A 26660-nucleotide genomic window follows, 5' to 3' on the forward strand; every position below is an offset into this window, starting at 1 on the left:
CCTTAGCCACATTGATACCAAAGAAGCTATGTTGGATCTTCCAATGATCCCAAAGGGTTGTTAGAGCAACTAAAGATTCTCTTGACTGCACTCCCTTCCTGACAGCCATTCTCTGCACTGATGGTTGTAAGGAAAGGAAACAAAGACAGTCTTGTAACACTCTGTCACTTTAGGATCCCCATACAAGGACCCTAAGGGAAAATTTTCAGGTGTCTTTGACGCTGTTATATGTAGAGGGAGGACACTAACATGCAGCCTTCAGCATGTGGGGATAAAGAGTGATAAGGACCAGCTATGTTTCAATCTAGAAAAGTAGCTGTTGACATGTGTGGAAAAAAACCAACTACATTAGAGATTCCTAATCCACGTTTTCAACAGGATACTTTCACTAGGTTTTTGAAAATCAGCTACTATGAAATAAATAGTTAATGCACTATTTAAGGCTAAAAAGTCTTTAGCATATAGCATGTCTTTGTAACATGTCTGACACTTTTCTCAGTTTCTTTCCTTAGAAGTGTCTTAACAATCTGAATTTAGTTTTTAAGGAGCTTTGCAGAAAACTACTTGTAAATACACCGAGGGGCAGGTGACTTTTATTGATATTATTAGACAAAACATTGACAGTGAACTTCATTGGGTTGCACCAAGGACCACCTATTTCATAAGAGTTGCTAAGTTTATTCCAAATAAAAATCAGGCCTAGTATGCCCACATGAAAGTTAAACTCAGTTTTGCTAACTATGTGAAAATTTTACTTTGAGTCCTAGAGTGTAGTTGTTCCACATGTCTATCAAAATGTCTTTATAATAAATATTCACTATCCTAGGGATATTATGCTAGGGCTCCTCATAGTAGGAGCCACTTACGTAACTCGATCAAGATAAAGTTGTTTTGAGAAGGTTGCCAATTTAATCTGAAAATCAATTGAGTTTCACTGTAGTTAGGAAATTGTACACCCTTCTTTGTGTCTTAATCCTTGGAGCCTGAGGGGAGAGAGGTTTGTTTGTTTTTTAAGTTAAATGCAAAAAGAATGTTAATGGTCTAGGTAGAAAGATCAAATATTTTAGGGAAAACTCTGTTTCTTAGGATACCAGAAAGGACAGCAGTCATTCAAAACATATATTTGATGCTAGGTGAGTTGGAGGGCTAACAAATTGATTTAATTATCCTACTGACTTCAGTATGTTTAAGGTGATTTGGCTTTGCTGTATTTAAAGAAGCCAGTCAGGTCAAAACAAATCCTTAGTCACTTCTTTATGCCTGAGAGTTTCAAAATTGCTGGTAGGAGTGATGAGAAGAGCTGTGTGGAGGGCCGAAGTTGTTTCACAATGTATTTCAAAATGAGGCTTTATTCAAAATCGGATCCTAAATTTAAAAAATGTCATTCTCTTTAAAGAAAAATTCTGGGAAACATATTTTGGGTAATGGAAATATTTTGTGTTCAGTGTGACATCTTTACTTGTATTATGTACTTCTTTATAAGATGAAAAGTAAATTAACAAATAAAATTCAGAAATTCAAAAATAAGGAATTGAAATGAAAATGTACCTAAGACCAAGAGAATCAAAATGTATTGAAATATTGATATAGTGAAATAGATTAATATAGATTATTAGATTATTATATATTGAACAAATTATTATTATACTGAATAGATTTTTATTATATACTGAAATAGATTATTATACCTTATTGAAATATTGATATACTGAAATAGATTATTCAATTGAATATGGTATTGGCAACAGGGGATGAGGTATTGGCAACAGGGGATGACATGGTAGGAGACCTCCAGATTGGTAGCCATTTGGGAGACAGTGATCACCTAATAATAGAATTCACCATAAGACGTTGAGTGGGTAAGGTAACTAGTAGGGTGACAGTGCTAGACTTTAGGAAAACTGATCTCAATGCACTCAGGTGATTAGTCAAGGACGCACTGCAGAGTAGGAGTTTTGAAGGGATGGGAGCCCAAGAAGGGTGGCTGTGCCTTAAGGAAATGATCCTTCGGGCACAAAGCAAGACGATCCCCGAGCGAGGCAAAAGAGGGAAAGGGGCCAGGAGGCTTCCATGGCTGACCAGAGAAATCCAGGGCAGCCTAAGGGCCAAAAGGGGAGCACATATAAAGTGGAAACAAGGTGAGATCACTAAAGATGAATATACCTCCTCTGCTTGTGCTTGTAGGGAGGCAGTTAGACGGGCCAAAGCTACCATGGAGCTGAGGATGGCAACCCAAGTAAAAGACAACAAGAAATTGTTTTTTAGATACATTGGGAGTAAAAGGAAGGCCCAGGGAGGAATAGGACCCCTGCTAAATGGGCAGAAACAATTGGTGGCAGACAGGGGGGACAAGGCTGAACTCCTCAACGAGTTCTTTGCCTCAGTTTTCCTAAGTGAGGGACATGACAAGTCTCTCACTGGGGTTGTAGAGAGGCAGCAGCAAGGCGCCAGACTTCCATACGTAGATCCTGAGATGGTGCAGAGTCACTTGGAAGAACTGGATGCCTTTAAGTCGGCAGGCCCAGATGAGCTCCATCCGAGGGTGCTGAAGGCACTGGCCGACATCATTGCAGAGCCACTGGCGGGAGTATTCGAATGCTCATGGCGCACGGGCCAAGTCCCGGAGGACTGGAAAAGGGCTAACGTGGTCCCCATTTTCAAAAAGGGGAGGAAGGAGGACCCGGACAACTATAGACCAGTCAGTCTCACCTCCATCCTTGGTAAAGTCTTTGAAAAAATTATCAAGGCTCACATTTGTGAGAGCCCGGCAGGGCAAATTATGCTGAGGGGAAACCAGCACGGGTTTGTGGTGGGCAGATCATGCCTGACCAACCTAGTCTCTTTCTATGACCAGGTTACGAAATGCCTGGACACAGGAGGAGGGGTGGATGTTGTATAGTTAGACTTCAGGAAGGCCTTCGATACGGTATCCCACCCCATACTGGTGAACAAGTTAAGAGGCTGTGACGTGGATGGCTACACAGTCCGGTGGGTGGCGAATTGGCTAGAGGGCTGCACCCAGAGAGTCGTGGTGGATGGGTCGGTCTCGACCTGGAAGGGTGTGGGCAGTGGGGTCCCGCAGGGCTCGGTCCTTGGACCGATATTCTTTGTCTTCATCAGCGACTTGGACGAGGGAGTCAAATGTACTCTGTCCAAGTTTGCAGATGACACAAAGCTATGGGGAGAAGTGGACACACCAGAGGGCAGGGAACAGCTGCAGGCAGACCTGGATAGGTTGGACAAGTGGGCAGAAAACAACAGGATGCAGTTCAACAAGGAGAAATGCAAAGTGCTGCACCTAGGGAGGAAAAATGTCCAGCACACCTACAGCCTAGGGAATGACCTGATGGGTGGCACAGAGGTGGAAAGGGATCTTGGAGTCCTAGTGGACTCCAGGATGAACGTGAGCCGGCAGTGTGACGAAGCCATCAGAAAAGCCAATGGCACTTTATCGTGCATCAGCAGATGCATGACGAATAGGTCCAAGGAGGTGATACTTCCCCTCTATCGGGCGCTGGTCAGACCTCAGTTGGAGTACTGCATGCAATTCTGGGCACCGCAATTCAAGAAGGATGCGGATAACCTGGAGAGGGTCCAGAGAAGGGCCACTCGTATGGTTAAGGGCCTGCAGACCAAGCCCTACGAGGAGAGACTAGAGAAACTGGACCTTTTCAGCCTCTGCAAGAGAAGGTTGAGAGGCGACCTTGTGGCTGCCTATAAGTTCATCACGGGGGCACAGAAGGGAATTGGTGAGTATTTATTCACCAAGGCACCCCCGGGGGTTACAAGAAACAATGGCCACAAGCTAGCAGAGAGCAGATTTAGATTGGTCTGGAACGGGCTCCCAAGGGAGGTGGTGCTCTCCCCTACCCTGGGGGTCTTCAAGAGGAGGTTAGATGAGTATCTAGCTGGGGTCATCTAGACCCAGTACTCTTTCCTGCTTATGCAGGGGGTCGGACTCGATGATCTATTGAGGTCCCTTCCGACCCTAACATCTATGAATCTATGAATCTATTCCACCACAATTGAAGATTCTTTCTGGTTGTCTTCTAAAATACAATTACAGTCATATAAACCCTCCCTTGCAAGCTCTTTTCCCCTCGTTTTGGCTTTTGACAGAAATACATATCTTGATTAGAATATGATTCTTTCAAGCCTTGTGTGTTAGGGCTGTGCAAAGCTTCAGGTGTTGATTCGATTCAGAGGAGATTCAACCCAATTCGGTGGCTGAATCTCTGAATCTGAATTGAATCAGGAGACCAATAAAAAGGTCTGAATCAATTTGAAGCTCTCTGAATCAACTCAGAAAAGCTTCAGAAAGCTTCAGAGATTCAGGCAGTCCCCACTCGCTGCTACAGAGAGCTGAACCTGGACTCCTTGCTGGTAAGTAGGGAGCGGGGGGAGAGGGAGTTGGAGGAGTGGAGGAGGGATTTGGGGGGACCCCCACTAGGCTCCATTCCCTGCCTGCTTCCCCAGCCCCCCTGAGTGCCCCCTGACCCCTGACCGCTCTCCCAGCCCCCACCCCCATGGCTGCCCCACCCAGCCCCAGCTGCTGGCTCTTAAAAAAAAACAAACAACCCCCCCCACTCACTGACTCCTGCCAGGGAGGGGTATAATCCTAATCTCTGCTGTCCCCAATTACCTTATGCTGTGTGGGGGGCTCTGCCATGAGCCCCCATCCCCCACGTGCTCTCCCAGCCCTCCCACCCCCATAGCTGCCCTGCCTGGTCCCAGCTCCCAGTTCTTTAAAAAAAAAAAAATAGATCCTACTCACCAGCTTCTGCAGTGGCGATTGGGCCTTTTGAGGGCACATTGCAGAGCTCCCATCCAGTGGGGGGCAGCAGGGATCCCCCCCTCCCACCTGGCAGTAGCCAATGAGTTCAAGGCTTTTTTTTTTTTTTTTAAGAGCTGGGAGCTGGGGCCAGGTGGGGAAGCCATTGCGGGGGGCTGGGAGAGTGGACAGGGGTCAGGAAGCTCATGGCAGAGCCCCCCAACACAGTGTGGGGCAGTGAGGGACAGTGGGGATCACCCCTATGCCTGGCATCAGCCAGTGACTGGGGGCTTCTTTTTTTTTTAAGAGTGGGGAGTTGGAGCCGGGCAGGGCAGCCATTGACTGGGTTGGGAGACTGGGCAGGGGATGAAGCCTTTCTGATTCAGAGATTTAGCCGATTCTGCAGCAGCTGAATCTTTGAATGAGATTTGGCTGAATTGATTCAGGACAGTGATTCATAGTTTTGTAGTTGGTAGGGTCAGAAGGGACCTGAGGAGATCATCTAGTCCGACCCCCTGCCGTGGCAGAAAAGAGTACTGGGGTCAAACGACCCCGGACAGATGTTTGTCCAGCCTTTTTTTAAAGACCCCCAGGGTAGGAGCCAGCACCACTTTTTTTGGAAGTTGGTTCCAGGTCCTAGCTGCCCTGACAGTGAAATAGCGCCTCCTAACGTCTAACCTGAAACTACCCTCCGCTAGCTCGTGTCCATTGTTTTTTGCAACTCCCGGGAGTGCTCGAGGGAGCAGGGACTCTCCCAATGCCTGCTGGTCCCCCTTGACTAGTTTGTAGACTGCCATTAGATCTCCTCTCAGCCTTCTCTTTTGGAGGCTGGACAGGCTCAGGTCCCTCAGCCTCTCTTCATAGGGCCTGCCCTGCTGACCCCTGATCATGCGGGTGGCCCTACTTTGGACCCTCTCCATATTGGCCCCATCCCTTCTGAAGTGCAGCACCCAGAACTGGATGCAGTACTCCAGCTGCAGCCTGACCAATGTCGCATAGAGGGGGAGGATCACCTCCCTGGACCTGCTTGAGATACATTTGTGGATACATGACAAGGTATGGTTGGCCTTCCTGACCGCGTCCCTACAGTCGGCCCATGTTCATTGTGGCATCAATGATGACTCCAATATCCTTTTCTGTCTCAACACTGGCGAGAAGGGAGTTCCCCAGCCTGTAGGTATGCCGCTGGTTCCTCCTCCCCAGGTGCATTACCCTGCACTTGTCAGTGTTGAACCCCATCCTGTTCTTATTGGCCCACCCCTGTAACCTGTCTAGATCTGCTTGCAAGCCTGTTCCTTCCTACTAGTGTACCCACTTCCCCCCACATTTTAGTGTCATCTGCGAATTTGAACAGAGTGCTTTCTACCCCCTCGCCCAAGTCACCGATGAAGACGTTGAATAGTGCAGGCCTGAGGACTGAGCCCTGCGGAACCCCACTGCCCACATCCCTCCAGGTCGAATAAAACCCGTCCACCACCACCCTCTGGGTGTGGCCCTCCAGCCAGTTAGTGACCCATCTGACCGTGTAGGCATCAACACCACTGTCTCCTAGTTTCTTACTGAGAATGGGGTGAGAGACCATGTCGAAGGCCTTTCTGAAGTCCAGAAAGACTATATCCGCTGCGACACCTGCATCCAAAGATTTGGTGACCTGGTCATATAGAAGGCCACCAGGTTGGTTTGACAAGACCTGCCCCTAATGAACCCCTGCTGGTTGCCCCTGAGCATAACCTCCCCTGCTGGCCCTTCCTGGACATATGCCAGGATAATTCTTTTGAAAAGCTTCCCCAGGACTGAGGTAAGACTCATGGGCCTATAATTTCCTGGGTCCTCCTTCCTCCCTTTTTGAAGGTGGGGACCACATTGGCCCTTTTCCAGGGCCAATCAAATCACTGTCCCTCAAATTGGCTGAATCTGAAATGAATACTTGCCGCTTCACACAAGCCTCGTGTGTGACCATTAGGACTGGCAAAAATGTTGGGATTTATCTAGCCATATGACTCTTTAGTAATAGTAGTGGTATAGCATTTATGAGCCTTAGGCCCCTGGAACATATTTCTGTCAACCAACAGGTAAAGTAGCTTGTTGGAAACTATCATGCCATATGACCTGCTTCATATTCACAGGATCACCTATCCAGAGAGGAGAAAAAGGCCCTGGGAACTTGGTTTCCTAGCACTTCCCAGCAAGGGGAGCTGGAGAAATGCTGGCAGGGACAGTCAGTCCTTCTCCCACACCTTTATTTGTGATGCTAATAAGTGAGCTTTGAGCTCCCCCTGGATAAAAGAGCTGCCTCTCTGACCTTTGCACAGAGCAAGGGAAACCTATGTGAAGGGTTGGAGGGGATGACAGGAGTGGCTTTTTTGTATGTGCTTTTCCTCTTTCCCCATCTTTTCCTCTCAGAAGTTTTCCAAACAAATTCCATCCTTCGGTCTTAGATTACTATTCTGTATAAGTAAAGCATGTAATATTGAATGTCTGTTTACACTGTGCTTCTCGCAGGGAAGAGGTGCTAATGGCTCCTTGAAAAAAGCTTTGAAGGCTGATTAGGGAAAAGAAGGAGGGGGCTGAGCCATTGTATCTCCTGCTGAGGCACCCTGGGGCAATACAGTTCAGCATGAATCACAGAAGAGAGTCCCTTTGCAGGAAGGTAGGGAGAGAGTATGCAGGGGGTGCTATAGGACTTGACCAAATATCACTCTGTTGTTACACACTTTCAAATTAAAGTGCAATACAAACAAGCTACCAATATATTTTTAATTTCACTAGTAACATCTTTGTGGCTGGATAGCCAATGTGTAGCTTGTTATTGGGTGATTAACATGTGCTGTGTTACCGTTTACTGCTTCACTATCTCATTCATTTCACTTCTATTGTAACATGCCAGAGACCTTCATCATAGATGAGGAGCTCTTTGTGTTAGGCACTATATAAACCCAGAACAAAACATTGTCCTCAACCCCAAAGGCCTTACAGCCTGAGCTGTATAAACTGAAACAAAGGTATCATTCTTTAGCCCTGCTAGGTCCAGTCTCCTAAACTGAGAACAGGGGTGCTACTTCTCTTGTGCTCTTTCTGATGCTTCCTGCAAGGGCCCAGGCAGCATGGTAAAGGATGCTGTACAATCTGAAATAAGAGGAGCAAATACTAGAACTAAAGAATGATACCTTTTTTCAGCTTATACAGCTCAGGCTATAAGGCCTTTGGGGTTGAGGACAATTTTTTGTTCTGTGTTTATATAGTGCCACTGACAGTATTTAACTGTTAAAGCCTAAGAAGTCTAAGCATGTGTGAAGAATGTACAAGAACTTACTATTTGACCCTACATATGAGTGGATTTTTATGGGGATTACAAAAAAGTCCTTTCTTCTGCTATTTTAAGTATTGCTCCATGCCATAGGAAAACTTGGGCTCTTCAAAAGAAAGGTCACCAACTTTTTTTTAAAATAGGTAGGACAGTTTCACTCTTGCTCAGAGTGGGGGGTATTCCCTGCTGTCGCTTGGCCAGCGGGGTAGGGAGAGCGGTATGTGGACATGGCTCACTCCGGGTGGTAGGGGACAAATGGCAGTAGGGCATAGCCCCTGCTCCCAGGGCTGCTGTGCCTGCATGCCACGCTCCCTCCTGCCCTTCCTTGCTGGTTGGCAAGTAGTGCCAACACCTGCCCCTCCGTGCCGGCTGGCAAGTGGCAGCAGGGCAGAGTCCCCACTCCCAGCACTGATGTGGGTGTGTCAGCACTGGGAGTGGGGGCTATGCCCTGCTGCCACTTGCCCCTTTCTGTCTGGAGTGAGCTGCACCCACATCCTGCCCCCTCTCCCCCCCCCCCCCCGCTGGGCCAGCAGCAGCAGGGCATAGCCCTCACTCCAAGCAGTGCTGAAGCTGTGTCCTGCACCCCCCCACTCCCTTAGTAACACCCCCCCCCCGCCCCAGCTGGGCAGCTTGTCCCAGCCCCAATCCCTCCCTCAGCTATGCCCCTTCCCTCCCTCCTCCCCCAACCCCAACAGACTTACCAGCTGTGTCAGCTGCCTGTTCAGTCTATGGACAACTCTCTAAAGTGGTGCCAAATCGTTTGGATACGATTCGGCTGAATTGAATCAGGACAGTGATTTGAATCTCCAAATTGGCTGAATCCAAATCCGAAGTGATTACTTGCCACTTTGCAAAGGCCTAATATATGTAATTTGCAACCAGAAGTTTGTATGGCAGGGGGGTTGTTTAGGACCAAAAGCCTAGAGAAATAAGAAGAAAAATTATTTAAGGAATATAGCTATCTAAACACATATACCATATGTTTCAGTTGAGTATTACACATGAATAATAAATATTTCAAGTAAACAGTTCATGAATATCCTACAGTATATGCATCTTTTTTTCATCTCCAACCTGGTGATGATCTTTAAATAGCATAGTAAAGTTCTTTACTCAAAGGTACTGATGCAAAGCAGAGATTGTTGTTATTGCAGTTACTGTTCTGTGCTCATGATTTTTAGATGCAAATTAAACAAGTACATAGCTCCCATGTTTGAACATGCAACTAAAGATATGTATGACCTCATGGATAGATTTGCAGTGCTATAGGATCCACAGAGCATTGCAACATACAGATTTGGGATCCAACCTTGCAAGCTCCCTTATCGTAAGTGTCAATTGTCTGTGCAGTCTCCTTGACTTCACTGAAGTCGACATGCATGAGCACCTTGCAGGATAAAGAAGTGTCTTGGATAGAAAATCAGGCTGCTTTTAACTGTGAAAACTATGAGACATTATTTAAGCCAGTGGTGTCGCACACATTGTCAACTGGCCAGATCCATTGGCCTGTTGGACAATTGGCAAGCTGGGGTATTTGGGGGAGTTTGGGCTGGTGGGGATGGGGCCTGACCTGGAATCCAGGGCACTATTGGACATGGCCCTTGGCAGCAAGGGGCAAGCAAGAGATGTGCTGACACAGACCACCTTACCATGCAGCCACTTTGGTCTGCCATGACTTGGCCCACCACCATTTGTCCTACAACAACTTGGCCGGATGCCATTTGTGCCACTGGCACTGCCACTTGTATTGCCTCCACTGTAGGAATGAAGTGGCTGCTTGCCCCAATACTGCCATCTCCACTGCCACCATCACTGTTTGCCCTGTGGATGTAAGATTTATCCATTGAACAGTCAAAGCTGGTACAGTTACCTTATATTCCACATTTTATTTGAATATGTTCTCTTTTGATATCAAGATAAATGAATATCTTTCATAATTAAGTTTAGTATTCTATTTTTATAAGTGAAACACCAATGTGCTTCATATGTGCTGTTTGAGATTTTAAGAAGGAGCCAAGCACCCATAAGGAGTCAAGCAAGTACTCTCTATGCAGAGAAAGTCATTCATTAAAGAGAAATGATCTCATCCATAAACAGCATTAGAAATGTGTTTCCCTTTTCTGTACAATTTATGCTATGGTAAAGGATCACAAGTGTCAAGTTCTTGAATCAGATTTTTATACTGCAGTACACACTTAAATACCACATTTACTCAAATATAAGATGAGTTCCCCACCTCTGACCCCACTGAGCATGAGGAATAAATCTCCTCATCTTACATTTGTGTGGTAACATGCATCAGTTCCTGATGAACTAAGTGTATAGGTACTATTTGCAAATTGCTATAGCCATGTTCAATTTCAAAGTTATTGTTTTCAAATTTGCTCTTCACTTCTGTGTGCTGAGGGAGAGCAGGAAATGTTCATATATTTATATTTTATATTTATAAATATAATATTTTAATGTTTGTATTTGTATTGCACTATTATATATCTGTCTATATTTATATATATATAGATATAGAGCTATATAAAATATTTATATTTATAGGTATGGAATATTTATACATTTCCATATATAGAATCTAGTTACTGGGGGCTTGTCTTATAACCAGGGTCATCCTCTATTTGAGTAAATACAATAAGTGTATTTCAGGTTAGAATTATAGAAAAATAATTTTAAATACACAAAAATCTACTTATTCACTTTTGAAAAAGATACAAAGATATTTTAGGTCTCACCTCCCTGCTTCTGACACCTGAATTTCTTGAGCAATCCAAAACCAAAACCAGAAGAAAATAACGTCCCAAAATATTTCAGTAAAAGCAGAATACAATTACATTCAGGCTAAATGCTTTTACTACAATATATAACTTCCACAGAAGCTGCTGGGTTTATGACATATTAACCACATATACTCAGGTGGGTGTGAAGAGGAAGTTGAAATGTATGTAATGTAGTGGCTCACCAGGACTTGAACAGAATCAGTGCTAAGGGGGATTTCAATTAATGGGCATTACTATATGTTTTATTCAGATAGTTTGCATCTTACAATAGGGTCCCATCAGCATATTTGTCCAATGTGGGCCATGTGTTTTATAGTTATAATCAGCGTTGGCTGCATTTAATCAACTTCATGATTGGTTTCCATTGCTGAATACATGCTGCTTTTGGCAGCAGTTTAATGATAGACAATGTATTTCGTGAGATTTTTCTTGTATACACATATAAGATGAGGGACCTTCTTTCCCCATGCCAACTGTGGGGGGAAAAAACCTTGTCTTGTATTCAAGCAAGGAATGTACATGTTTTTAACAATTATCATATTTTTTCTGTAATAAGAAATAAATAATTGTATTTATTTTAGCTGCTTCTTCATTGAGAATAAAGTGCGGGGGTATGGTGAATATTATTTCCTTTCAAAACCTAACTCTTAGGTATCTGTTTTCACTGTGCTAAAGAAGCCTTAGGGGACAGGACTGGCCATTCAACAGCAGCTGTGGCTCTACCTTGGGGCTCCAAGGGTAAGGGCATGGAAAGAAACTGGTTGTAATCTGCCGCAATCATCATCCACACTTTTAGAATTTACCAATTACTATTTATTTCAGCTCAGAGCAGGAATAACCCATGGATGACAGAAGGGCCCAGTAGTTCCATGGTTGAGATGTTCTCAGTGCAGGGTCCTGTTATGTTATTGCTTATACTGAAGTGGGTCTGGTTTGTAAGCAGCGGGAGGGAGCAATAGGCTTATTCACTTGAGTTCCTTTAGTTTGTAATATTTTAATTATTGGGGTATTTTTCTGAAATGCATCACAGTTTATTGCCCTTTTCCTGTGAAGTCCTTAGTAATGGGTGAAGCCTAGCAAGCTCTTTTAGTGCCTGGGTCAGAGGGGTGTGGGGGGGGGGCGGGGGGAAGGGGGGCGTGGAGTAATGCTGATCACCAAGTGGGTGGGGGAAGAGGGAAGGGTGAGAGAGGGGAGGAGCCTTAGCTACTGGTGCTTTCCTCACTTGGACAGCAGCTGTTGCTACTGCTGCTGCAGCAGCAATGAGGCTTGGGCTGCTGCTACTGAGACAGGTCCATGGGGGCTCCCTAGGCCCCCACCCCTAGGGTTGCAGAGCTGTGCTTCCCAAGGCAAAGCCTCCCAGGGTGGTGGGCATCATTCCACCCCCTCCTCTTCCCCCAGATAGGACCGGGGATGCCTCTGCCATGATAAAGACTCCTGAAGGGAGGGGCCATACTGACTTAAAACAGTTTCCCTTCCCTCCTCCCCCAGTTCTGATACTGAGTTATGGTGAGCTGTCTGTCCATGCCAGTGTATATGTTGGGAAAGATTCACTCCTCTCAGGACTGGGCTCCGTATTTACTGCTGATGTTTGGCATGCGACAAAACTGAGAAACAGGGCTTTCTAAATGTGAAATACATCATTGGCATCACAGCATATAAATGATTTAAGGGGGAAAAGTAATATCTTTTTTTTCTGTGTGGTAGTAACACACTTTCACAGTCTAACCTACAAGAAAATAAAATGCCTTGTAGTTTCATTAGAACTGAAATCAAATAGACAGGACCTGCTCTTAGAAGGGGTTTGTACTAAATGAATTTGAGGCATTAGACTTGGGGCACTGAATGTTTTGCTGAATTGATAAGATTCTGAGAATCTAGAATGCTGATCTATTATTCATTCATCTGATCTTTTCTTTGCCATGTGCCATAAGCTGATTCTTTTTAGACTGTTGATTACACCTTACAATTGGCTAGACATTAAATCATTTGAACTAGTAAACAGAGATATCTTCAGACCTAACTACCCATCGATATTGTATTGTATATGAACAGATAGATTAGGATTTGTACCTAGTACCTGTAAAACATCCACAAAAGGCATGAATGTGCCCATTCATTTTACTAGCTTATGTTTTTCATATAATAGGCTTAGATCCAGTTACCTGTAGTTATTCCAGCAATATACAATGCAATTCATTTGCAGTTCCTCTGTAGTATTTCTCTTCTCCTCTTCCACCTAAAGAAATGAATGGAGTGATAAATTCTACTGGGAAGATGAAAAATATTTTAAAGGGAGTCTGAATCCCTGTAAATATCTCCTAAAATTATTTCTAGTGTTGATGTGGACTAGAAAAATTTTAACTCAGAGTCTATTTTTGAGTGTTGTCTAAGACTTATTCTCTAGTGTCTCAAACAATAGGGGAGGTCTACTCAACTTTTCCATAGCAACTGAGATATGCATGTGTCAGAATCTTTTACTTACTTTTTGGACAATATTTTTTAAAGAGTTCAGCTCAGTTCAAGGGTCCTTAAATGAAGTAGATAGATTTTCAAAATTGCTGAACACTAAGAAGTTCACAGTGAGAACATCCAGAGTGCTTCACTGACCTCCTTCTTCTCATGGGGCTAAAAGGATAAACTTAGAACACTTCATAAAGTCAGAGAAGAAAAATCCAACAGATTTTTGGATCAGAGACTCGGGTTTAAATATCTATTAGGCATAGATGCATAAAAGTACTAATTACCAGTTGTGTTTCATAAACAAAAATAATATTCATTTTCCTTAATAAAACAAACATGTTCTTAGCATGTATTTTAAATATGTTCTTAACAATATTTCTGGTCTAATAAACAGCATATAAAAGAGGGGAATAAAAGTAGAAAACCAGGAAATCGCATATCTATTAATGTCTGCAGTATACCGATTAAGTCTGACCTCAGAACATGATCTTTATTTATTTTACAATAATCCTCTTAATCGGGGAGATATCTCAGAAACCTAAACTTAATAACTAAATTAAATAAGGGTTAATATGAAATTAGGTATCCACAGAAGTTATTTTCTCTAAAATAATAGTAAACCATAGAAAAAATCATGGATAATGCTTCTTCATAACCCCTCAAAGGATACTGTTTTACTTTTTCATACTGTTATAACTGCCTTTCTTTACTAATCAATTCTGGCATATTTATTTATTCCTACATTTTTAGTTCTTACCATTGAAAACATTAAATTAAGCTCTAGAGAGCTGACTGATAAAATAATACAACGATGATAAACAGGAAAAGATTATCTCATTAAAGTGCTCACTTTTCTCACAAATAAAAAAGGAAAGGGTACCACAATGACCTGGTCTTTTTTCAGATATGCAAAATCTTCAAAGCATCATTGGTGAAATACCTTATAGGCTCTGAAATAATGATCAGAAAACCAAATACACTGAATAAGGGATTTGTGTTCAGAATAAACCATCTATTCATTCAAGTATGCAGAAAGAAAAACACTACAAGAGATTTAGCTTGCACATTAATTAATTAATTCCATATTATCACCCCTTATTCTGGTGAGAAGTGTTTTCTTCTGTATTGGGAATGAAGCAGGTTTCCTAGCCACATTAAGAATTCTGTACAAAGTAGAAACTGCTTGGCAGAAAGCAGGATAGTGTAGCACCTTATGGACTAATTCAGAGAGGCCTGCATGTTTGGAGATGCATGCCCCAGAAAGGCACTAAAGGAAGGTGATGTTATTTATGACATCCAGGGAAACTGCTTTTTGTTATCCAGTACCCCACTTTTTTCATTATTTTTCTTTCCCTGCTAGGCCAAAGCTATTACTTTTATTTTGTTGTTGTTGTTATGCAGTGCCTGGATTATACTAGGAAAGTCTTCCTACTTACTGGTAATATGAGGAAATGACAACACATTTTGTTGTTGGGATCAGTTGGCAGATAACTGTTGGAGGAGCAGCCCCCTCCAGCAAATTAGGTAAAGTAAAATTAATACAAAAACAGGCAGCTACTGAAGGGCCAAAGACCTAACCCTACCAGGGCAGTGTTTACACCTAATGATGATAAAAAACAGAAAGGTAATATGTTAGAGTGTCAAAACAGGAGGCTGATATGCATTTTTACCATGAGTAAGAATGTGGATTAATGAATATAAAAGAAGAAATCCTTTCCAAGGGTTATCAAGGCACACATTCCATGTAAATTACAGTGAGCGCATTCCTTCAGAAAGTACAGGAGTTTCAATTACAGAACCAAACCTTGAAAAGAAAAGGCAAAATTTGCCTTACCCCTGCATTTGTTAAACATGCTTAAAAGTGCTTCAGGCTATCTCTGTAGGGAAGAAACTCTCAAAGTAGTATATTTTCTTTCATAATGTTACCTTTAGATATCTCTAAGCTTCAGAAAAATAGAACAAGGTTAATTGAAGAAATGAGACATAGGGAGACTGTCACATAATTAGGCAGTTTCCAGAGAAGCATAATTAAGCAGCAAAATACAGTATTACCCCCAGAGAACAAAAGAATTCCAGTCTCCTAGATAAGCATTTAATTTTTTGTTTTGTTTTCTGTTTTTCTGGTTTGGGTCTTCTTCCCCAAATAATTAATATTGTAAAACATTATCAAAATAATTCCAGTCTAAACTATGAAATTTTTATTTAATCCAGAACACGTTGCTATCTATGGGAAAACATCTTTCTTCATTCTAAAAATATGTTGTTTAATTAAGTACAACACACTTTTCATTAATCCTCTGAAACGCTAAAATCCACCATGTTACTTATTATTTAAGCACTTATCTATAATACACTGATCAAAAATCAGATTTGTCACTGTTCATTATGGTGTTCAGAACATTTAAAGAACATTAATGTGACCTATTTTGCAATCATCCTTGGTGTTTATTGGATATGATGGATCAGACTTCTATTAGCAGATAGAAAGACCTTGGCTCTTTCTTAGACTTAAATTATTTTAAACAGCATCCAGAATCTACCATGTTTGTAAGTATCAAAAAGTACAACCTTCCATGATGTTCCTGTTCTATAAAAATCCATTGTAGGTGATAGTCATTAGACGAATTTTGCTACTTTTAAGTCTCTTCATAGCATTATCTTTGTTCAGTGGTCAGCAGCTTTTTTAGGCTGCAGGCCAGAGTGACCCAGTTTGGGTCAGAAGAGGGCAGAAAGACAGGCACTAGTACCGAGCCACCACCACCAATTTCCCCACAGCAGCACAGTGAAAGTGCCTGTGGTCAAGGAGAACTTCTTTTGCCCCAGAGATGCATGAAGAGATCCCCTTTTCCTTGCAGAGGCATGGGGAAAGCTTCCACTGCTGCCACTTTCCCCCACGGTGTCACAGAAAAGCAGCTGCTGCCAAATCCCCCTACTGCCAAATGCTGCTGAAGCCCCAGGTCTGCAGGCTAAATCAAATGGCTTTAGGTTTCCAACCCCTGGTCTAGCTCATATGCAAAGAAAAAGAAGATACTTATGAGTATAGACCCTATTCCATTTGTTACACATGTAAGTGGCACTGAGGTGTCTAGGTGTGGAAGTGCAACTTTATTCCAACTCACTTGAGTCCCTGAAAAACTATTAACATGTCTACTTTTACAATGCAGCTTCATAAGTTAAAAAGGATAAGTAAAAAACAAAAAATGGTGGCAAGGAAATGAAGTAGAACCCCCTTTGGGAATAGAATCTTCTGTAAGTGAATAACATGGTGTAAAGAGCTTGCTCCTCCTTCACAACCTACAGATGTCAAGAGATAAAGGTCTGTTAGCAAACCAAAGAGAGAAAGTATCTTCTGTAATGAAAGATCTTCATTCTGGGTTCTGTCCTGGAATACAAGCAAGGGTCAATTATGATAGTTTGGGGTGTCTTGAGAGAATATCATAGTGCTTATCGATGGATGCTTCTACCTGGTAAAGCCCAGTGGGGAAGTATTGAGTCTTTTGCTCATGGAGGTGCCAATCAAAGATACTTTTGACAAATATGAAATTTAGAAAAAGAACAAAAGTTCAGAAATATGTACACAAATTCTCCTCCATGTTCTGACAAGTCATATTCTCAGTGCGGTTACCTTAGAAGAAGCACATGTTCAGCCTCTACCAAAAAGCCATTTCATGATGTTGACAATTTAACTCATAAAACCAGAATATCTGTGAATATTTGGATGACTCTGAATTCCTTATACTCTTCTTTTGCCCTTTTGGTTGCTCCTTATTTGTTTAACAATGAAAAAAACTGAGGTATCCTCAGTGTTTCACTTAACCAGTTTCAAATTGTGGTCAGCATTTTACTGCCCAGTGCATACCTGCCTAATATCTTGACCAACTTCTTATTAGGACCTTTGTTAAAAGTCTTTGAAATTGCATAAATATATGAACAGGTTTTACCCTATCTGCTATTTAATAGATTAGCAAATCATGGTTTTTTTGATGGAATCTAGGTTCATCTCTGTTTTATATTTTTATTTCTAATAATAATTTCAAGAAGTTTATCTGGTACTGAAGTAATGCTTAGGACCTCTAATCTCCCAAATCATCCCAGTTTCTCTCAAATACACATCAATTACACACACACACACACTATTTATCGCAATTCCATTGTCCAGTATAATTGGTTTTAATGAGAAATTGGGTAAGTTTGTTAGCAACTTAGATATATCATTCTTAGAATTCTGCAATAGTCTTGGATAAATATGACCAGATCGTGCTTATTTATTGTTATTTACTTATGTATACAAGTATTAGATTTTCAGCAGTACTAAGGTGATTTAGTCACTGAAATGAATTAGGGAGATTTGCACATGTGTTCAGTGCCTAGTAGTTCCTCCTGTTCACAGTAGTAATTTCAGGATGCTGATCATTCAAAAATCTAGCTTCTTCCTTTAGGGGCCTAAATCAGAGTCTCTGGGTACAGCAGTCTTGTGGAAATATGACCTATTATAAAAAAAAAAAAAATCTAGGCAGAAGCAAACATTTTTTAGCATCTATATGCATTTATTTAATGTATCGTAGCTGTCACTTAAAAACAGTAACAGTTACTAATTGTTACCATTCTCTTTGTAAGTTATTTCATGTTCTGTGAGCAGGACAACAGTCTTTTGATGTCCAAATACTCTTTTTAAAGCTTGTTTGTGTGTTTGAATAAGTACTAAGAAACAAAGAGATATACTTTTTTAGCATCTAAGAACTGTTAAAAATAAATGAGGAAAACAGTTTTCCATTAGAAAATGAATTTTGGTAAAAAAGCATTTTTAGGTACATGTCTATTGGTGACATTTTAAATTAGTAAAAGTCAAATTTATTTATTTTGAATATCTTTCTTTGTTTTGATTATATTGACATGTTTAACTTTTACTTGCATTTGGATAAGTTTAGTAGTATGTTCATGTATAGTGATCACACAATAAAATAACATTATGTATTGTGTTGTATTATAATCATGCATCATAGAAAAAATATTAAGCATTGTTGAAGGAAGATATTTTCATTATTTAGAATTGAATTTTTTCAGAATTAACTTCCTCCAAGGAATTTCAACATGCCATTTTAATTCTGAATGAAAGTAAGTTTTTAAATGTTGCAGTTTCCCACAGAAAGGAAATCTGGTTTTCCAACCAATTCTAAATCTGAGAAATGTGGTTTCAACATTGATTGTTTCATGTGCTTATGTCTCTCTACCCAAGATCTGTACTCCTGATCTATTGCTTTAAAACAATGTAAGTAGAATGCTTCCCCTCCCCGCCCCCCGGAGGTCTTCAAATTACAAATCACAATGTGTGGAGTTTTCCAAAGGGATTAATACAAAAGTGGCTTAATGGAATGAATTAGCTCAGTTACATGAATATTTTGAATAAAATATAAGAGATCAGTTTAAAACATGTTAGAATGCATTCTTCCCTTACTTAACCAACTTTGGAGAATCTCCAAAAACTACAACAAAGTTTTAATTGTTGGCATATAATTCATCAAATTTTTGGTCTGGCAGATTAGTCCTGCAAAGATGATTAGTTGTGGGGGTTTATCACCTCATAGGGAAGACTTCATTAGGTGGAGGGCAAAGCAAAGGAAAATATTCCATTTATATCAGAGGAAACTTCCAATATTTTTTGTTTTTGCCATTCTGAAATTTCCTTTCCTCAGTGACTTACTTTGACTTCCAATTAGCCCCATTAAAAACAAAAAATGAGTAATCACTTCAAGTCAAAGTTAACAGAATGAAATCATAAAGGGAAAGGTAGAAGTATGAGAACAGTTTAAAAACTGATTTTTTTTGTTGAGCATTCCACCCTAATTTTCTTAGGGATTGCAGAATTCTTGTCTTCATGAATTGATGATACACTGAACATTTCCCTTCCTTTTATAACATTTTAACTGCCATTATTTTACAGTTGTCTGATCAAAAATTAAGAAATGTTTGAAGACCATTCTTTACTTTTGAGCAGCCATGAAGTGTGCAGTGTTTTTTTGCTTTGCTATAGGCTTCCATTTTCTTTTAAATGAAGCCCTGTTTAAGCAGTGTACAAGGTATTTTCGTGACTTTAGGTGAGATTTTAAAATCAAGTTCTACAGTAGATCAAGATTTCTTACTCAGGTTCCTTTCGAGACATATGGATAAAATGTCTTTCCCTACAACAATTGTCCTCTCTTTTTAGGAGACATTTTGTGGTAGCTTTAGTACATTACAAACCACTGGGGGCATCTACACATGCACTTTACTGTGGAGTTGACTAATTAGCGCCGCAGTAAAGCGTTACCGTCTATATGTGCAGTGTTATTAGGCCAGAACAGGATAGTGCTGCCCAACACAAGTACTGTCCTATGGCCAGGGATCTGCCGAATTCACTGCAAAAGTGGGGTGTGCTTTAATCTTGCAGATTCCTCTGCAAACCCCTCCACTGCTGATTGGTGGAGGGGCTGCACTTGCAGCTTGCTCCTGATTGTCACAGAGGCTAATTCTGCAGTTTTAAATATGGTGCTGTTTCTGCCTCCTGCCACTGATTGGTTGAGGGGCCCTGGCAGCCCCAATGCTTGTTGCTGACCCATGGGGAGGCAAAACCCATGCCATGTTTAAAACCATGGTTTTTGCTCCCCTGACAATACGGAGGGAGTGGTGGAGCCCCTCTGCCAATCAGTGGTGTGTGTGGGGGGGGGGGGGACACATGGGGGAACACAAAAGATTAAAGGAGTAGTTGCAGATCCCACTGCTGCCATGAATTTAGTAAGTCCCTACCTATAGCAGAGTTCTTTAGTGCACTGCAGTGCATGTGTAGATGGTTACTGGGGCTGGGCTGGCTGGCGCATGAGGGTATTACAGTGCAGGAGCTGCCTGCTAGCTAGTCCCACACTCTAGCACCCTCATGCCCTATCCAGTCTCCGCAGCAGGCTGAGCCAGGGTGGAGCAGCTCCAGGCTGCCAGGCTGACCCCCTGGGCCTTCTTCTAGGCATGGCTGCACCACTGTGGTTCAACATGCTGTGGTCCCAGGCACCCATGTAAATGCTGCTAGTTGTCCCCAGGAAATGCCTGTGCCATGTGTGCTCTGGCATGTGGCAAGTTACCCCAGGTGGGGTAAGGGAGGCTGGGGCTACCATGGGGCTGGCCCCAGCAACCTCACCTGGGGTTCTGGGAGCCTCCTGGGGCTGCAGAAGTGGCAATCCTGCTCCATGGAGCCTGGCTGGCAGCAGAGTGTGGCTCCGGCTTTGGGTGGCACATGCTGCAACCGCATGTGCCACTCTACTGTTTTCCCCACAGATATCCAGGAGTCAAAAAACTCCCTCAGTACTGCTCCTTTGCAGTGCAGTATGTGGTGCCGCAGTATGTGGTGCAGTGCAGTATGTGGTGCCGCAGACTTGTCTGTGGTGCCACATACTACATGGCCATGCTTGTCTGAATGCAGCCATTGTGTCTTTTTTTCCCCCTATTTTTGTATTAGATTTATTCAGGAATGTGTACATCTCACATCCATGTGTGTTATATGCTTCCATCTTACTCTGTCCCCAGTTTATCCATATCTGCTTTAGTCACTAGCCAGCTGTAGAGCTGGCTTTTTAGCTCAAGATATAGGAAATCCTGTTGTCAGGCCTTGTTCTAAGATCCAGTGGAGTATATTTTACTGTTTGGTTTTAATTTCTGATCAGTAAACTGGTGCATCTACATTTAACAGAAAAATAAATGGGTTTGAACCCAGAATCTAAAATACCACATTTGGCCAAAGATAAATATACATTACTTACTGTTTTGTCAGGTAAGATTAATTATATAAATTTGAAGGATGCTATAATTACATCTCTTATTACTTACATCTTGCCTACTAACGTATTACGTACATCTCTTCCATGCCTTTTTTTTGCTGCTGTAATAATCAAATCCAATTTCTGTAACCTAGGGGTTTTATTCACTTGAGTGCCTAGCCTGGGGCTCAGCACTCCCCACTTCACCTGGTGTAGAGACCAATGACTAGATCATGGTACAACAAGCAAATTTCTACCTATGTCAAGAGTTCAGTCTTTTTCAGTTTGTTTTTTGGCAGTAATATTTATGTTTTTAAAATATAGATATCAAAAGTTGCCATTTACACTAGCAGTAATGATAATATTTCTAACTAGGCATGCCTGTGCATACACAAATATCTGCTGTGTCCAAATACTTATCTGTTACGTTGTTAGTCTTTTCTTTTGAAGACAGTTGAAATTGCTCAAAAAGTTCCTGAACAAGTGTGCTGGAACATTCTTTAACCATCTTCATGATATGTTCTATGTTCTCACCCTTTCTCCCTGTTTTCTAGATGGCTATACAACAGATGACATTGAATTTTACTGGCGTGGGGGTGATAATGCAGTCACAGGAGTGACAAAGATAGAACTGCCACAATTCTCCATTGTAGACTACAAGCTTATCACCAAGAATGTTGTTTTCTCTACAGGTTTGTAAAAAGGGAGTTTATGGGAAAGTGTATTTGCTCTCTGAAAAGAAACCTAGAATTTGATTCGTGTCAGACTGCACTCCTGAATCAGTGTGAAAATTTGAGAGAGAGAGGGAGTGGTGAGAAGCAATTCTGAATTTTCAAATGAGTAATTCACAGGGTATTAAGTGTAATGTCCCTGCCACACTGATACGGACAATTTCTGTGTGTTTGGCTCCTGTCACCTTTCACTCTAAATAAGAAGCCTCTCTGTTATGTTAGGGCTCACTCTGGTAAGCTATATTTTCTAACTTCTGTGGCAAGTTAGTCAGTAAAAGCCAAGGAAACTTGCTGCACATCTCAGCCAGATGAACTCATCAAGAAATTACTCAATCAACAGAAAATTGTCTGCCTTCTCCCACTTCTTGTTGCCAAGCTATATGAGTTATTTGCAGATCAGCTCTTCCCTCTCACTACAGAATATCCTTACCCTCATGCAACAACTTTTTTAAGTCTCTCTCTCTTCCTATAAGTAAATGATTTTCACTAGGTCCAGGCTGAATGCTTTGTGGTCCCTAGAGAGGAAACAGGATTGGCAGCCTATGCATTAAAATCATTTTCTTTTCTTCCCCTTCTGTGAATTGGGGCCATAAGGTGTGTGGAGCCCTTATAAAGCCTTACTATTAGCATTTTCTTTGTACTTATGCCTTCAAGGCAGTGTCATATGCAAACAGTGTTGTGCCTGGGTATAGCTCTTGTTAAACCTATTAAATAAAGATACTTTCTATATTATTTGGTCTGCCTTCTATTTTCATCACAGAGATTTTTATTTTTTCCTCCTCACCGCTTGATGTGGGGGTTGGGGTGGTACAGGCACTAAGGCCCATGGTTGACAGCCCAGAGGGTGCAAATTCAAGGCTATAGCAGAAGTGCTCATGGAGCAGCCCTGTCAGAATCCAATAAATCTGCAAATTCTGCTAAATAACTTGTCACACAAGGACACACAAAAGAAAGGAAGAACCACTGGATGTGTTATGGTGGGCCAAGTTTTCTATTTTATTTGAATATTTTAATAAGGTTTAGTTGAATAATGTTTCTGGTCGGATCCATGTGGGTACAGAAGACTTGGATTCACTGTATACTGGAGAAAACAGAAGTACTTTGTTTTTCTTTTCACTTGCTCACTGCAAGTTAAAATCCCTTGTGTGGACTATGAAGTCTTCAAATTAGATTTCAGTGTGCATGGGCCTGGAGAACTCCTTGGAATGGGTAAATATTCACTAGTGCCTAGTAACCATTTATGTCAATTAAGGACATAAGTACTGCACAGAACAGGTGCTACACTTGTTCAAAAGATGAAAAGAGAAAGTGGGAGGTGGCATTATACCACACACAGAATAACACAGCCGCTAAAGAGTGAGATCTTTGTATGTTTGGGCACCCTGAGATGTATTTTGGCTGTAGATTAAAGATTTTAATTATCAAGAGCTGTGAAGCTGTTACTGCCTAGACACCTTAGAACGTTGCATAAACACCTGAACCTCATTATAAAATCTAGAATGTGTCGTCTTCAAAGTATGTCAAGTATCTGTGTAAACTATGCCTGTAATACAGTAAAAGTAGTAAAATTGAAATGACAGGATAACTTAAGACCATACCTAAATATTCCCTTTTTAGGTTCCTACCCGAGGCTGTCACTGAGCTTTAAACTAAAGAGAAACATTGGTTACTTCATTCTGCAGACCTACATGCCTTCTATTCTGATCACTATCCTGTCCTGGGTTTCATTCTGGATTAATTATGATGCTTCAGCTGCAAGAGTTGCTTTAGGTAGGCATTTTTACTCCTCTCATGCCACGTGTATTAGCTGGATAGTTTTATTATTTCTTCTGACTTACTGCGTAATGCTTGATTTGAAAAGTAAAGCTCTGCTAGTTTTTTTGTCTAGCTGGTTAAGCTTCGCATTATCTGAATCAGCATTTAAATCATCACAATTTAAATAAAATATAAAGTGATTTCATGTCTGAATTAGCTAACTGTATAATCATTGTAACTGGAATTAGGCTAATTGCCTTGGTGATTTTTATTGCACTTGCATTTCATCTAAAAGGCAAATTTTTTAGTTTATTTGAGTTCATGGCAACCCAGAACAAAAGTACAGTGATGCATTATGGAATATAAATTGCTTTTTCTTTTGAGTATACATTAGATAGTATACATTAGTTTTGAAGTAGGACTGTACATATGACTAATGTTCCCCTCTATAGGTATATGGCTTTGCTTCCTTAGCATTACCTTTAAATGCAAAAACAAAACCATTTTCATAATTAATTCCCAGAGGGCTATTTTATATGAGTGCATCTCATCATTAATCGTTTGTGTTTGTTGATACCGTGAGCATTATCACAGTATCCCAGCATAAAGTTAACTCAAAAACTATTTCTACTAGTACCCCCTTCAACTATGGATGAGATGAATAATCCTTTGCTAGGGAAAATTAGCATAATCTAGAGGTTGATATCCAACTCTGTTAATTTTGTTTTAAATGTTGCCATTCATTTCCAAGAGACTAAGAATTCTCCTTAGGTGTTCAAACATAAGCATGGACAAAAAGAATAGCACTGAGACATGAGACAGTAGCTCTGTTTTGGCAACTGATAGCTAGGATCATTAAAAAGGCTGCAGTTACACCCTTAAGAAAGTATATTTGCATGACCCAAGATATGTATTTGATTTAATATAATTTATTGTAGTTGTAATTTTCTCAGCTCCAAAAAATAACCAATTTGTATCTCGAAAAGAGAAAAATCAGGAAAATGCACTATTTTTTTTCCCCACCATGGAAAAAAGACTGCCTTCTCATATTCTGTGGGGTGCTGGCATTTAAAGATTTATAATGACAGAAGACTGACTTGAAAATAATTGATAAACCTTTCATCTTTTTCCAGGAATCACAACCGTGCTCACCATGACAACAATCAATACCCATCTTCGAGAGACTCTCCCCAAAATTCCCTATGTGAAAGCCATTGACATGTATCTGATGGGATGCTTTGTCTTCGTTTTCATGGCTTTGCTGGAGTATGCATTGGTCAACTACATCTTCTTTGGCAGGGGACCCCAGCGTCAAAAGAAAGCAGCAGAAAAAGCTGCCAGTGCCAACAATGAGAAGTTGCGAATGGATGTCAATAAGGTAAACTGAAATGGGGGGTATATTTTTAGCATTGGATAGTGGCCACTACAGAATTCAAAACCATATTTCTTATGTAGAACAAATGTAGTAGAGTTACCACAAATTTACTCAAGCTGTACAGAGCATTATACTTAGCTATCTCAGCAATGAAAGCCACCCTCTAGCTGGAGCTGTGAATATTAGAACTTGCTTCCAAAAGCAGATACTCGCCATGTGCTCAGAGATTTTTTCTCAATGCAGAAATCCACAAAAATTTTTTTTTTCTTTAAAAGAATAAATCCAAAATGATGGCTATAAGCTGGTGTGCAAAAAAAGAGCTGTATGAAACACTAGTAACAAAACTCAAACAGAGTTTATAAACCTTTAAGGGAACCTAGGCCTATCCATAGACTAAAGGAAATAATTGAAACTCAGAGATCTTTTCATGGCTTCAGCTGGAAGCATCCTAAATATTCTTTGTTAAATGTTAAATTACCCAAATATAATCATCAGTTTTCTATACATTTAATTTCAGGTCTGAATCTGAACCATGTGGGGAGAGTGTTTGCAGTCCAATGGATGTAGTAGAAATGAAGCCATTGCTATATATATTTTAAAAATTGTTTAATGTATACATTTTGGCAAAATTTCCTGTAAAGCAAATTTTGGGGTGAATGCAAATCATGCCCAATGCAATATTACAAAAATGTTTTCATAAAATAAAAACTGATTTTTTTCTTAAAATATCAGTTTAAATCCAAGTGAAATGTACTAGTTTCAGCTCTTTGTCCAACCCTGTCCCCTGCTACATAACCTTTCCCTTCCCTTTTTCCATTTGAGAGTTTTTCCATGAATGCATTCTAACACTACACTAAAAGGGTTACAGTTTTCAAACCAGAAAGCCATTTTCTACAGATGTTTATGAATGGAAACTGATATGTTTCATACAGCTCTAGAGGTGAATTTTTTCACATGTACCCAGAAACTTGTGTAGTTAGAAACTGAGTGTAAGTGTAGTAGAAGTGTGGATACCCATCTATGTCCACTATCAATTGACACCTAAATATTATACTTGATTAAATATTTTCAATTGATAGATTATATTTCATGTCTCAGAGTTAGTCCACTAACTATATTTTTTTAATGTGAAAAAGATCTAATTGTTTTATCTTATAGGAGTATGGTATGCGAATGAATTAAGACAAATGCATGATGATTGGGCAATTTACTTTTGATGTCACAGTACATAATTCATTCCACTCACACTTAACTATCCCATTGTTCATGATCAAGCTGAATTAAAACCATCAATGTGTAAAAAAAAAAAAAAACAAAACAGTTACAAGTATTTTATTTCACTTGTCAATATTTTTGTTACAGGTTTTCCTTGAAACAATCAGAGCTATGCCTACCAATCTCCCCCCCTCCCCCCCCGCGTGAATTTGCAAAAAATGCACACAACACAAAAGTTTTGTGACTAAGTTTGTCATTGGGTTCTGATGTAACCATCAAACCTAAAGCCTGGTTCAAAACCCTCTAATATCAATTGAAAGGCTCAGGTCTATCATTTCCGTGATATCACAAAGCCATCATGTGTGCTTTACACTGTATATCTTTATTTCACAATTTCTCATTGGTTAGCTCTTGCATATTTACCTATACAGTAGATCTATGAGCCATATAATGAAAAGAAAAATAATCATGCTCCATGG

At 40.9% G+C, this 26660-nt stretch overlaps 1 protein-coding gene across 4 annotated transcripts in view; it reads left to right on the forward strand.

Annotated features, from left to right (window-relative positions):
• Positions 1-26660, forward strand: part of GABRB2 (gamma-aminobutyric acid type A receptor subunit beta2) — a 284788-nt gene that overhangs the window by 227867 nt on the left and 30261 nt on the right. For all 4 annotated transcript variants that reach the window (XM_014597681.3, XM_014597682.3, XM_059733472.1 and 1 more), the window contains 3 exons: positions 21660-21797; positions 23454-23606; positions 24725-24969. In XM_014597681.3, the coding sequence (XP_014453167.1) occupies positions 21660-21797; positions 23454-23606; positions 24725-24969 (536 nt within the window). The remainder of the gene's footprint in view (positions 1-21659; positions 21798-23453; positions 23607-24724; positions 24970-26660) is intronic.

Source organism: Alligator mississippiensis, chromosome 9 (assembly GCF_030867095.1).
Source record: "Alligator mississippiensis isolate rAllMis1 chromosome 9, rAllMis1, whole genome shotgun sequence".
Lineage (NCBI taxonomy): Eukaryota > Metazoa > Chordata > Crocodylia > Alligatoridae > Alligator > Alligator mississippiensis.